We start from the raw sequence: 13,784 nt of genomic DNA on the forward strand, positions 1-13,784 counted from the left end.
AGTTGCTCTTGCAGAGAACCGGCATGGCCTCGATGGGCTGAATGGCCTCCTTCTGTACCATACCTATTCTATGATTCCATAAAAAGCCATTGGTCCAACACCAAGAAGTCAAATTCAGAAGCACAGCAGGCTTAAGGCTTCATTACAAAACCATTGGGCCCCACAAATCAAATGACGCCACATTCATAACTCCAGGGTTTTCAATATCTGAAAGGAAGCTGATTATTTATTTCTTGCCGGGATTCCTTGTTGATTCCTGTTCCGGGTAGCGTTCGGGAGATTATCTCCTCACTAACATCAATACTTAAAAAAAAGGTTTGCATCTTGGCTGTCGCTGGTCTGAAAGATAAACACCGAGTCTGGTCCTGTTTCCGTGTTGTAATTCCATTTTCATCGATTTGTTGTTATTGTTGTTGTTTCCAGACAAAAAGCATTGGAAAAATTTCACCGATCCTCCAGAAATTCAAACCACCGGACCACAATGCCCGCCCTTCCCCTTGCTCCAATTGGGCAAGTGCGTGTGACTGACAGCCGCCTAGTCCAATCTGTTGAGCCGGAAGGTGGGCTCAAATGGGCCGTCTCGAGGGTGCGGGAACGAACGCTTCATCTCGCTCCTATTGGACGGGCTTGTGATTGACGGTAGAGTGGACCAATTGGATGAGCCTGTGGGGGGGGGGGCAGCGTGCGGCGCAGATTCGAATGGGCTGGGGTGCGGCGCGCGGTGAGAGTGAAGGCGATGAGGAGACAGCAGCCGTTGTTTGGTGGTGCCGATTATTCCACTGCTACCTCTCGGCAAAGCAACACCTTCAGCCAGCAGGAGGTGGAGAGTGCTTTCCAAGAATTGTAAGTTTTTAAATCTATATTTTGTAAAGCGTGTCTTTTGTTTGTTGCTGTGTGCTGTTTAATTTACAATATTTCGTTATGCCGCGAACGCAAACTGCCCAGAGCACAGTTGAGATTGGTTATGTGGTTAGCCAATTGCCAACTAATGAACTTGAGTTCGGATTATCAGCCTTAACATGTTTTACTGAAATGTACCGCCGTCAGTAATCAGGGAACGTGTGATGAGCGATGATCCTGGAAGACCGGAAATATCATGCCCAGGAATGGCGTAAAATCACGGAACATAAAGGCGAACACATTAGGCTGAAGGCTTTACTTTCAATTCATTTCGTGTGGCAACTGAGATTCAGGAACCTGGAAAAATCTGGATGTAACTGGTAGAGAAAGCCAAGTCGTGCACTATTTCTGCATTCACATAGCATCCTGCAACAGTAGAGCAGAAGCCGCTTACTGTGGAGTGTGTCCTTAGAGTCATATAGTTATACAGCACAGAAACAGGCCCTTAGGCCCATCGTGTGTGCCGGCCATCAAGCACCTATCTATTCTAATCCCATTTTCCAGCACTTGGCCCGTAGCCTTGTATGCTATGGCATTTCAAGTGCACAACTAAATACTACTAAAATGTGAGGGTTTCTGCCTCTACCACCCCTTCAGGTAGCGTGTTCCAGATTCCAACCACCCTTTGGGTGAAAAGGTTTTTCCTCAGATCCCCTCTAAACCTCCTACCTTAAATCTATGCCTCCTGGTTATTGATCCCTCTGCTAAGGGAAAAAGTTTCTTCCTATCTATCCTGTCAATGCCCCTCATAATTTTGTATACCTCAATCAGGTCCCCCCTCAGCCTTCCCTGCTTTAAGGAAAACAACCCTAGACTATCCAGTCTCTCTATATAGATGAAATGCTCCAGCCCAGGCAACATTCTGGTGAATCTCCTCTGCACCTGCCAGTGCAATCACATCCTTCCTATAGTGTGGTGACCAGAAGTGTATACAGTGCTCCAGCTGTGGCCTAACTAGTGTTTTATACAGCTCCATCATAACCTCCCTGCTCTTGTATTCTGTGCCTCAGCTAATAAAGGCAAGTATCCCATATGCCTTCCTAACCACCTTGCCTATCTGTGCTGCTGCCTTCAGTGATCTCTGGACAAGTACATCAAGGTCCCTCTGTACTTCCTAGGGTCCTACCACCCATTGTATATTCCCTTGCCTTGTTAGTCTCCCAAAATGCATCACCTCACACTTCTCAGGATTAAATTCCATTTGCCACAGCTCTGCCCATCTTACTAGCCCATCTATATTGCCCTATAATCTAAGGCTTTCTTCCTCACTATTTACGACACCACTAATTTTCGTTTCATCTGCAGGTTTACTGATCATACCTCCTATATTCATGTCTAAATCATTAATGTACACTACAAACAGCAAGGGTCCCAGCACCAATCCCTAAGGTACGCCACTGTTCACAGGCTTCCACTCGCAAAAACAACCCTCGACCATCACCCTTTGCCTCCTGCCACTAAGCCAATTTTGGATCCAAATTGTCCTGGATCCCATGGCTCTTACCTTCTTAACTAATCTCCCATATGGAACCTTATCAAAAGCCTTACTGAAGTCCATGTAGACTACATCAACTGCCTTACCCTCATGTACACACCTAGTTACCTCCTCTCAAAATTCATTCAATTTTGTTACACAATCTCACCCTGACAAAGTCATGCTGACTATCCCTGACTAATCCCTGCTGCTCCAAGTGGAGATTAATCCTGTCCCTCAGAATTTTTTCCAATAGTTTCCCTACCACTGATGTTACTCACTGGCCTGTAATTACCTGGTTTATCCCTGCTACCCTTCTTGAATAATGGTACCACATTCGCTGTCCTCCAGTCCTCTGGTACCTCTCCTGTAGCCAGAGAGGATTTGAAAATTTGTCAGCACCCCTGCTATCTCCTCCCTTGCCTCACGTAACAGCCTGCGATACATCTTATCTGGGCCTGGGGGTTTATCCACGTTTAAGCCTGCTAAAACCGCTAATACTTCCTCCCTTTCAATGCTAATATGTTCAAATATATCTCAATCCCCCCTCCCTGATCTCTACCCTACATTGTCCTCCTTCATAGTGAACACAGATGAAAAATAATCATTTAAAACCTCACCTATGCCCCCTGGCTCCACAGACAGACTGCCACTCTGGTCCCTAATGGGCCGTACTCTTTGCCTGGTTATCCCCTTGCCCTTTAATATACTTATAAATCGCCTTCTGTTTCTTTTCAAATTAATTAATTAAAGTTTGGTGCAAAAACAAGACTTTGATATCAAAACAAAATACTACGGATGCTGGCAATCTGAAATTAAAAACAGTGCTGGAAATACTGTTCTCCGCAGACAAATATTTTGGGAAGGTTGTAGTCATTGGTTGCAGGGCCGGTGGCGACTAGTCAGGCCTATCCGTGACCGGCAGATTCTACCACAACGGGTGCGTGAAGGTGTAGTTACTGCTGGGGGCAATTGGATCTATCCTCCTTTTGTCTTTCATGCTGGTTCTTTGCTCAGTCTCAAAGATGTCTGTACCATCTCCAGGCATCACGATCTATGGCCTGCACTTCCTGCTGGCGATGGTTGATGTGGCACGCAGAGTGACTTCTTCAGGGAGTCCTTGAAACATTTGCATGGAGCCCTTTTTTTCTTTTACCCATAGTCAGCTCTCCATACAATACTATCTTGGGCAGTGACTGTCGTCCATCCAGGCAACGTCACCCGCCCAACGCAGTTGGTTTTGCAGGAAGTTGGCTGTTTCTAGGACTTCAGTGTTTGAGATGCAGTCCTGCCAGCAGATCTTGATGCTGACGTGGAAGCGCTCTCGAAGGTGTACATGACAGCAGTATAGAACCCATGACTCGGCGCCATACAGAAGGGTGATGAGGACTATGGCTTTGTACACTGAGTTTGATCTGTGCTGAGGTTGCTCCACACATGTTTGTAGAGTCTGTCAATGTACTGTTTGCTTTTGAGAGCCTATTGTCCAACTTCCTTGTCTATGGTGGCATCAAATGAGATGACGCTCCCCATTCAGCTCAGTTCCCTCGATGACCATGCTTGGTGGCCTATATTTTTCTTGGGGTGCAGGCTGATGCAGGACTTCAGTTTTCTTTAAACTGATTTTTAGTCTGAAGATTTGTGCCGTCTCGGAAAAATGTGCTTTTATACATTGCAGGTCTGACTCTGTGTCAGGAGAGCATAGTCATCGACGAAAAGAAGTTCGCAGATGAGTTTTTCTTGTGACTTTGTGTCAGTCTGAAGACACATGAGGTTGAAAAGGCCTCCCTCAGTCCGGAAGCATACATAAACCCCTTCCTTAAGGTCTTCCATTGCCTGTTGCAGCATCGTGCTGAAAAAGACGGCGAATATGGTCGGGACCAGCACACATCCCTACTTCACACCATTCGAGATACTGAAGGGACACGAGAGGTCGCTGTTTTGCTTGACTTGTCTGTACTGATTTTCATGAAACTGCTTCACCATGGCCAGAAACCTGGGTCGGCATCCAAGTTTTTCAAGGATTTTCCAAAGTCCATCTCTGTTCACAGTTTCGAATGCCTAGGTGAGGTCTACGAAAATGGAGTACAGGCCTTTGTTTTTCTCGCAATGCCTTTCTTGTAATTGTCTGAGTGTAAATACAATGGCTGTGGTGCCTCTGTTTGCTCTGAAACCACACTGGCTCTCTGGGAGGTTTTCTTCCACAATGGTAGGCACAAGCCTGTTCAGATGTATTCTAGCCAGGATCTCCCAGCAATAGAAAGGAGACTGATCCCATGGTAGTTAGAACAATCTGATTTTTCTCCTTTTGTTTTTGTACAAGGTGGTGATAATGGCATCATGAAGATCCTGTGGAATCCTGCCCTGTTCCCAGCAGGCTGTGAAAAACGCATGGAGCTTGGTGTATAGGGCAGGGCCACTACGCTTCAAGGCTCCGGGTGGAATTCCATCGGCCCCGGGGCTTTGTTCTTCATCATCTGGTGTATGGCAGTCACAGTTTCCTCCAGAGATGGGCTCTCATCCGGTTCTTCTTTGACAGGCTGTTGTTGGATGCGATTGATGGCAGTATCATGCACTGTGCACTTGGCGCTGAAGAGAGTTTCAAAGTGCTCTGACTAGTGATCCAGGTCTGACTCCTTGTCGGTGTGTAGGATCTTGCCATCGGCGCTCCTCGGGGTTATTATTCATTTATTTAGAGATACAGCACTAAAACAGGCCCTTCGGCCCACCGAGTCTGTGCCGACCAACAACCACCCATTTATACTAACCCTACAGTAATCCCATATTCCCTACCACCTACCTATACTAGGGGCAATTTACAACAGCCAATTTACCTATCACCTGCAAGTCTTTGGTTGTGAGAGGAAACCGGAGCACCTGGCAAAAACCCACGCGGTCACAGGGTGAACTTGCAAACTCTGCACAGGCAATACCCAGAATCGAACCCGGGTCCCTGGAGCTGTGAGGCTGCGGTGCTAATCACTACGCCATTGTGCCGCATTGGGTTTGTTATGCTGGTCCATAGACAGATTTTAGTTCTTCATAGAAACTTGTCGCCAGCATCAGTGTACAGTTAAGTTTTTGTCTGTAAGTGCAATCCACCAGTCATTTTGGATGTTCCTCAGTTTACATTGAAGGGTGCTGCATGCTTGTTGACGATAGTTTGTCTTTTTCCCTTGGCTGGCCAGGTGAGCCTGAAGAACTGAATTTTTTTTATTTTTAGCAGAACTTGAAATTCCTTGTCATTTTAATCAAACTAGTCCCTATTCTTCTTGGTGCTGGGTCCGATGACCTCTTTAGAAGTAACTAGTACTGCAGCTTTGATGTGTTCTCAGAGTTCTTCTGGAGTGGAATCAACAGTGAGATCAGGATGTTCCAGTCTCGTCTGTAAGGTTGCTTGATATCTATCTCTGCAAGATGAGGTTTGCAGGTTGCTGACTCGAAATTTCTTTGGGTTGTGTCTAGGCCTGTTCTTCGGCTTGGGCTTGAAGTGGAAGTTCAGCTTTGAATGAAGGAGCCAGTGGTTTGTATGACAGTGAGCACTGGGCATGACTCTCGTATGTTGGAAATACTCAGCAGGAGAGAAATAGTTAACGTTCGAGTGGATATGACCCTTCAGAACCGAAGGAAGGTTATGGATTTTATTCCATGGGAAGGGGAAGGAAGAATAAAAGGGAAGGTCTATGATGGGGTAGAGGAGGGCGAGATTAAATGACAAAGATGTCATGGAATAAAAGGCAAAGGGAGTGTCAATAGTTGTAGTGAATGACAAATCATTTGTCCAGAGAGCTGTTCATTATTCTGCCATTAACACTGTACCTTCGGTTCTGAAGAAGTCATATCTGACTCAACGTTAACACTTTCTCCACTGATGCTGCCAGACCTGTTGAGGATTTCAAAACTTTTATATTTTGTCCTGATGAAAAAAAGGCCATTGAAGCAATCTCAGCTTCTGGCCTGGAGAAACTGGTTACAGTTGGACGACGTGCTGCACACCCCAATTTAACAGTTCATGTGCCATGCATCTATTCCACATTGTAGACATGTACTGTATATCTCAACCAGGCAGGTATTGTATTTAAAAATGTTGTACACACTACAAAAGTTGTTTGTGTTACTGAAATAAGGATGCTCTTTTATATCTAAGGTTCTCTTGTAAAATGTTTTAGAATAACATGGCTGTAATTGCTTCAAGCTGCTTTTGAAATAAAACTTACATGTTATCATTTGGAGCCTTGTTTTCCACACCCATGCTGACTTCCTCCGAGATGTCTTCCCTTCTCTGTTTGCCTCTGTAGTAAATGGCTCAACATCCTTTGCTGATTTCACCTCCGCCTCCAGTCCCCTAGCCCTCTGACTTCACTACTCACATCCCCTCTCAATTTCACCCCTCCTAAATTTCCATTGACATTCATGGTGTCTCTGCACCTAAGATCCTGATTTCTGACTACTCCATCTCTCTTACCACCCACATTCTCATACTCTACCACAGTCCCACTAATATCAAAAAAAACTTCCCCTCCTCTCCGGGCCTCTTAAAACCTTATTTATATATTCCCAACCTCTTTATCTGTTTAGTCCTTCACTTGTTTCAATATCTCTGCTAATGTTGACTTGGTTAAATGCTCCCTAGCCTTTACTTTTGCCCTTCTACTTACTGTTAGCCACTCCAATACAGTCTCCAGCTTCTCTAAGTTGAGCAGGTGCAAACTCTAACCACCTATTGAACAACTGCTGGCCTAACTGTTCATCAGCAGGTCTTGTTTGCCACAAGTCAAGCATTCTGGTGTTTTGCTGTTTGCACTGAAAGTCACCTGCCTCTTCAGTATCATCTTGAAGGACAAATTAACCCCAAGTGTGTGCTCTCATGACAAACTATCTGCTTTAACCCTTTTCTTCATCCCTTTCAACCTTATCACAGACATCAAGTGCAGGGAACTCATGGTTTTCTTAGTCTCTGAGATGGAGACCATTATGCAGCTTTTTATTCCTTTTTTCTTCCTCATTCCCAACTTTTATTCTAGCCTTTAACTCCTTTTTTGCAGTTTTTCTCCAGCTTCCTACCTTCAGTACATCTCATACACAAGCTCCACCTGCTACTGCAATTCTCTTCCTTGCCTCTGTACTAATTGACATCATCAATGGTGCCTGTTCTTGAGCACAGTTTCCCCCCACCCCCTTCAAGCTCCTGTCACTCAACTCAAAAAAACCCACTCTTCGTTCATTCTATCCAACTATTCCATCTGTTTCCACCTAAACCATTTCTCACCTCCCTTTCTTATCCAAGGACCTTGACCATCTCATTACTTCCAACTGTTCTATTTGAAGATTAGGAAAACAAGGAGACGTGTGTCAATTCCAGTAAGCAAATTACAGCAATAACCTTCTGTTCAATCCCTGGACAATGCTACATTATTACATGTTAAACATACAAGGTCACACTTTTTCCTTTAGGGAAAGATGAATTGCTTACTGGAGTGGTCCTTAAGCACAAGAGGAATATTTGGATTCTGATGCTCATCATCCATTCATTCAGTCACTGCCTTATGTCAGCTGTAGTCATATCTAGGTTCTTGTGTACAATGTGCTTTTCTTGATCTTTCCTAACAACTTAGAGTTGAGTGTACAGGGCATAATTTGAAAATTTGTGGGTGACACAAAACTTGAAAATAGAGAATTATGAGGTGGATTGTGATAAACTTCAAGAGGACATAGGCTGGTGGAATAGATGGACAAGAGGCGGATGAAATTTAATGCGGAGAAGTGTGAAGTGTTTCATTTCAGTAGGAAGAATGATGAACAATAAAACAATTAAAGGGTACAATTCTAAAGGGGGTGCAGGAGCAGAGGGACCTGCGTGTTTATGTGCACAAATCATTGACGGTTGCAGGAGAGATTAAAACAGCAGTTAATAAAGCATAGGGGATCCTGGGCTTTATAAATTGGGGCATCAAGTAAAAGAATAAGGAAGTTATGGTGAAACTTTATAAAACACTGGTTCGGCCTCAACTGGAGTGTTGCATCCAGTTCTGAGCACCATGCTTTTGAAGGATGTGAAGGCGTTAGAGAGGGTGCAGAAAAGATTCATGAGAATGGTTCCAGGGATGAGGAACTTCAGTTATGTGGATAGATTGGAGAAGCTGGGGCTGTTCCCCTTGGAGAAGAGAAGGTTGACAGGAGATTAGATACAGGTGTTCAAAATCATGTGGGGTCTGGACAGAGTAGATAGGGAAAAGATGTTCTCATTGGCAAAGGGTCGAGAACCAGAGGACGATGGTTTAAGGTGATTGGCAAAAGAAGCAAAGGCGATATGAAAAACTACTTCATACAGCAAGTGGTTAGGATCTGGCATGCGCTGCTTGAGAGTGTGGTGGAGGCAGATTCAATCATGGCTTTCAAAAAGGATGGATAATTATCTGGAGAAAAAAACAGCAGGATTGTGGGGGGGAAAAGCAGGAGTGGGACTAGCTGAGTTGCTTTTGCAGACATGACAGGCCAAATGGCTGCCTTCTGTGCTGTCACGATTCTATGATTTTGGAAATCCTTCTGATTCATAAACCTAAAGACTATGTGTGAATGTAGACTTGCTTTTGAAGAAATTCCTTTGCAAATGAAGTTTGACTGTATTCCCCTGCTACAAAATCTGGTGTTGCTCTCATTGTATTATGTACCAGTGTAATTATTGACTTTATTAATGCTCTCCACTCTTTCACTTCGAATTGGTGCCTGTTTGTAATATGAACCCAAGCCAGCATGAAACATTTATTTATAAATGGAAACTAGGCAATAATGGAGTTAGAAGCTTTTTTTTAAAGTTTACTATCCTGAGAAATTTGTGCCTCATTTACTGTTTCATATTCTTATAGGTATAATTCTTTGCTCGGCAACCAAGAAAAAGTTGATAAAACAGCACCGAAGGAGAATCATTATGCTCACACCACGATACATCATAATTTGTACAACCACCTAGTATTGGAGAATTGCCCCCAAAATGTGTCTCAAGATGTCCTTAAAATGGATTATTCTATCCCATCTGAGCACGTAACGCTGAGGAATAGCAACAGTGGTACAGCCATTGCTAGAATCTGTAGCAGCACAGCTGAAATTTCAAGGCTTCCTACCAAAAGACCCAATCTAAAATGCAATGCATTTCCGAGGAAAGCAAAAGAAAGCTTGAAGTCAAACACTGAGACTCCTGTCTTTGCTGTAAAGCAACCAATTCTCCAAACAGTGGGTTCAAACCCCAGGCATAGTGATAGGAATGAAGAAAGTTTTGAATTGTCCTGTGGTGGTGATGATGATGATGCTGTCTCAGTGACCTCTGGAGAGGATTACAGAGAAACGGTCACCTGTGAGGCCTGTTCGGAGATGTTTTGGAAAGTAGTAAATAAAAGGGAAACTAAGAAAAAGAGACATGCGTCAACCAAGAAACAACCTTATGGTAGGATGGTGCATTTTCACAATTTTTCCTTAATGCTGACTGTCTATAATATACCATGTATGCATATGTCCCAGTAAGCCAGCATTTGTACCATCCCAATACTGCTATGATAGATAATATTTCATTTTGTCCTTCATTTCTTTAATGGTAGTGAGAGCCTGTCGTCAGTTTGAATGCTTGACACTTTTTTTCCCCCCCAATTCTGTGTTGCTGGATTGTCTCTATATCTAAAAGCACTTGCACACTGCTGCTATTGACTGTCTCCTTGCAGCGCCTCAAATGGAAAGGGAGCAGCCTCTCATGTCCTGGTGATACTGTGGGCTCAGATTTTCCTGGGACCTGTGAGTTGCAATCCAATTATTTAACTCCTGGTAAATATGTTGAGTAGACTCCATGTGTCTGCATCAGAAGAACTGCATACAGTATTTTTTTTATTCATTCATGGGATGTGGGCGTCGCTGGCCAGGCCAGCATTTATTGCCCATTCCTAATTGCCCTTGAGAAGTATTGTAGCAGTTATGTAACTGGCTAGTAATCCACAGGGTTGGACTATTAATTCAGAGAGTGAGTGTTCAAGTTCCACAAATTCAGTTTAAATAAATCTTGTAATAAAAAAGCTGGTATTAGTTGGAGTCACCATGAAGCTCACTTTATAATTTTGTCATTTAAAACCGATCTGGGTCACTAATCTCCTTTTTAAGGAAGGAAATCTTTCGCTCTTACGCATGGTCTCATCCATGTGTGACCCAAACCAACATAGAAAATAGGAGCAGGAGTAGGCCATTCGGCCCTTTGAGCGTGCTCTGCCATTCATTATGACCATGGCTGATCATCCAACTCAGTAACATGTTCCCACTTTCCCCCATATCCTTTGATCCCCTTTACCCCAAGAGCTATATCGAACTCCTCCTTGAAAACATACAATGTTTTAGCCTCAACTGCTTTCTGTGGTAGCGAATTCCACAGGCTCACCAATCTCTGGGTGAAGAAATTTCTCCTCATCTCAGTCTTGAAAGGTTTACCCCGTATCCTTTAGACTGTGACCCTTGGTTCTGGACTCCCCCACCATTGGGAACATCCTTCCTGCATCTACCCTGTCAAGTCCTGTTAGAATTTTATAGGTTTGTATGAGATTCCGCCCGCGCCCCTCCCCCCCCCCCCCCCACCCCCTCACTCTTCTGAACTCCAGCGAATATAATCCTAACCGACTCGATCTCTCCTCATACGTCAATACCATCATCCCAGGAATCAGTCTGGTAAACCTTTGCTGCACTCCCTCTATAGCAAGAACATCCTTCCTCCGATAAGGAGACCAAAACTGCACACAATATTCCAGGTGTGGCATCACCAAGGCCCTGCATAATTGCAGCAAGACATCCCTGCTTCTGTACTCTAATCCTCTCGCTATGACGGCCAACATACCATTTGCCTTTTTTATCGCCTGTTGGACCCGCATGTTTACCTTCAGCGACTTGTGTACGAAAACACCCAGGTCTCGTTGCATATTCCCCTCTATCAGTTTATAGCCGTTCAGATAATCTGCCTTCCTGTTTTTGCTACCAAAGTGGATAACCTCACATTTATCCACATTATACTGCATCTGCCATGCATTAGCCCACTCTCTCAACTTGTCCAAATCACCCTGAAGCGCCTCTGCATCCTCCTCACAACTCGCCCTTCCACCCACTTTTGTGTCATCTGCAAATTTGGAGATATTACATTTAGTTCCCTCATCTAAATCATTAATGTATATTGTGAATAGCTGGGGTCCTAGCACCAATCCCTGCGGTACCCCACTAGTCACTACCTGCCATTCGGAAAAAGACCCATTTATCCCTACTCTTTGTTTCCTGTCTGCCAACCAATTTTCTATCCATCGCAATACATTACCCCCAATCCCATGCACTTTAATTTTACACGCTAATCTCTTATGTGGGACTTTGTCGGAAGCCTTCTGAAAGTCCAAATAAACCACATCCACTGACTGACCCTCATCCTCAAAGAATTCTAGTAGATTTGTCAAGCATGATTTCCCTTTTGTAAATCCATGCTGACTCTGCCCGATTCTACCACTGTTCTCCAGGTGTTCTGCTATAAAATCTTTGATAACGGGCTCTAGAATTTTCCCCAGTGCCAACGTCAGGCTGACTGGTCTATAATTCCCTGTTTTTTCTCTCTACCTCCCTTTTTTAAATAGTGGGATTACATTAGCTACCCTCCAATCTGTAGGAACTGTTCCAGAGTCTATAGAATCTTGGAAGATGACCACCAATGCATCCACTATTTCTAAGGCCACTTCCTTATGTACTCTGGGATGTAAATTATTGGGCCCTGGGGATTTATCAGCCTTCAATCCCATCAATTTCCGCAACACCATTTCTCTACTGATACTGATTTCCTTCAGTTCCTCTCTCTCACTGAACCCTGTGTTCCCCAACATTTCTGGTATGATATTTGTGTCCTCCTTTGTGAAAACAGAACCAAAGTATGCATTTAGTTGGTCAGCCATTTCTTTGGTCCCCCTAATAAATTCCCCTGTTTCTGACTGTAAGGGACCTATACTTATCTTCAATCATGATTTACTTTTAACTGTCAGCATCTAGGAATGGCTAATAAATGCTGGTGCTGTCTTTGTCTCAGTTGGTAGCACACTCACCTCTGACTCGAGATCAGTTCAAGTCCTACTCTATAGGCTTGAATGCGCAACCTAGGTTGACACTTGAGTGCAGTGCTGAGGGAGTGTCATGCTGTCAGGCTTTCTGGTTTGGGTTGGGACTGTTTGAATGTCAGTTGGTGTAGGAGAGAAGCCACCCAACTCAGCCTTTTCCACCTGTTTTAAACAATCTTCTGAGAATCCAACGTGATTGATGAACCCACTAAATGTGGTAATTCTCCCGAAAAGCCTGAAAAACTACCCCTCGACATCTGAACAGAATTGCTACAGAAACATCCTAGTGACGGCCATCCATGTGTACCCAGAAACCAGACCAGAGGCCATTTGGAACATTCCATATCTTATCCTACGCCCTTCAAGAATTGACAACTTGGCCAAAGTATGTTTTTTTTAAAGTAGATCTCTGCAGAGCCATTTTTTTCTTCATTATTTTTTTCCATTAACTAGTGTGTGTTAGATTATTTTAGAAGGGTAGGATTTTATACTTTCATATTTCAAACTGTTGAGCTTTACATCTTTTATTGAATAAGTCTTGTTTTTCAATTTTATTAAAGAAACCTGGTTGTCGGATTTTTATTCTGAAACGAATATAAAATTGGCCATATCGGTAACTGGGTAAAACATTTAAATATATGTTGTGACCAGCGAGTATTGGAACTGGAGTAAGAGTGCATTCCTCCAACCTCGGTCATAATGCATAATTGGGGACTCTGTCTGGGATAACACAAAGCCGACGAAGTGCAATTGTAAGTGGGTAATAATAATTGAATAGGGAAAAAGAAAAATGACAGGTTTCTTGTGCATATGAGTAAAGTTTACACTACCGGAATGGCTACTTTTGATGCAAGTATGTTTGTGCAGCAGTCTGGAATAAATTATGATTCTTTAAAAGCGTTGTCTCCTGACAAGCTGTCAAGTGTGGCGGAGCACTTGAAGATTAGATCAGAAGCTAGGAGACCTGAAATTCAGAGACGAGTGGCCAGAGAGCTAAAGATCGAAATGAAAGAGCCAGAGGGGCGAGTAGAATGAAGAAAACAAGGTAATATTGGCACAGATTCAGTTGGACAGGAAGAAGTTAAAGCTAGAATTTCAGAGAGAAGGAAAAGAGCATTTGGAAGGGAGCAAGCAGAGTGGCAGGAGAGAGAAAGGGGATACCAGCTTAAAAGACTAGAAGTAAAAAAAAAAGATGGCCTTAACTCCAGGGAAAATTCTGATGAAGAATCTGACCCAGGGCCCAGTGAGCTGTTTAAATTTGTGGAAGCCCTCCTGAAATTTGAGAAAAGGAACATAGAGGC

At 43.7% G+C, this 13,784-nt stretch overlaps 1 protein-coding gene across 1 annotated transcript in view; it reads left to right on the forward strand.

Annotated features, from left to right (window-relative positions):
* Positions 1 to 715: 715 nt before the first annotated feature.
* si:ch211-227n13.3 (uncharacterized) overlaps positions 716 to 13,784 on the forward strand; it is a 38,581-nt gene continuing 25,512 nt past the window's right edge. Inside the window, exons 1-2 of the mRNA XM_068034625.1 lie at positions 716 to 843; positions 9,241 to 9,815. Coding sequence (XP_067890726.1) covers positions 737 to 843; positions 9,241 to 9,815 — 682 coding nt within the window. The 5' untranslated portion in view covers positions 716 to 736. The remainder of the gene's footprint in view (positions 844 to 9,240; positions 9,816 to 13,784) is intronic.

Source organism: Heterodontus francisci, chromosome 7, assembly GCF_036365525.1.
Source record: "Heterodontus francisci isolate sHetFra1 chromosome 7, sHetFra1.hap1, whole genome shotgun sequence".
NCBI classification, from domain to species: Eukaryota; Metazoa; Chordata; class Chondrichthyes; order Heterodontiformes; family Heterodontidae; genus Heterodontus; species Heterodontus francisci.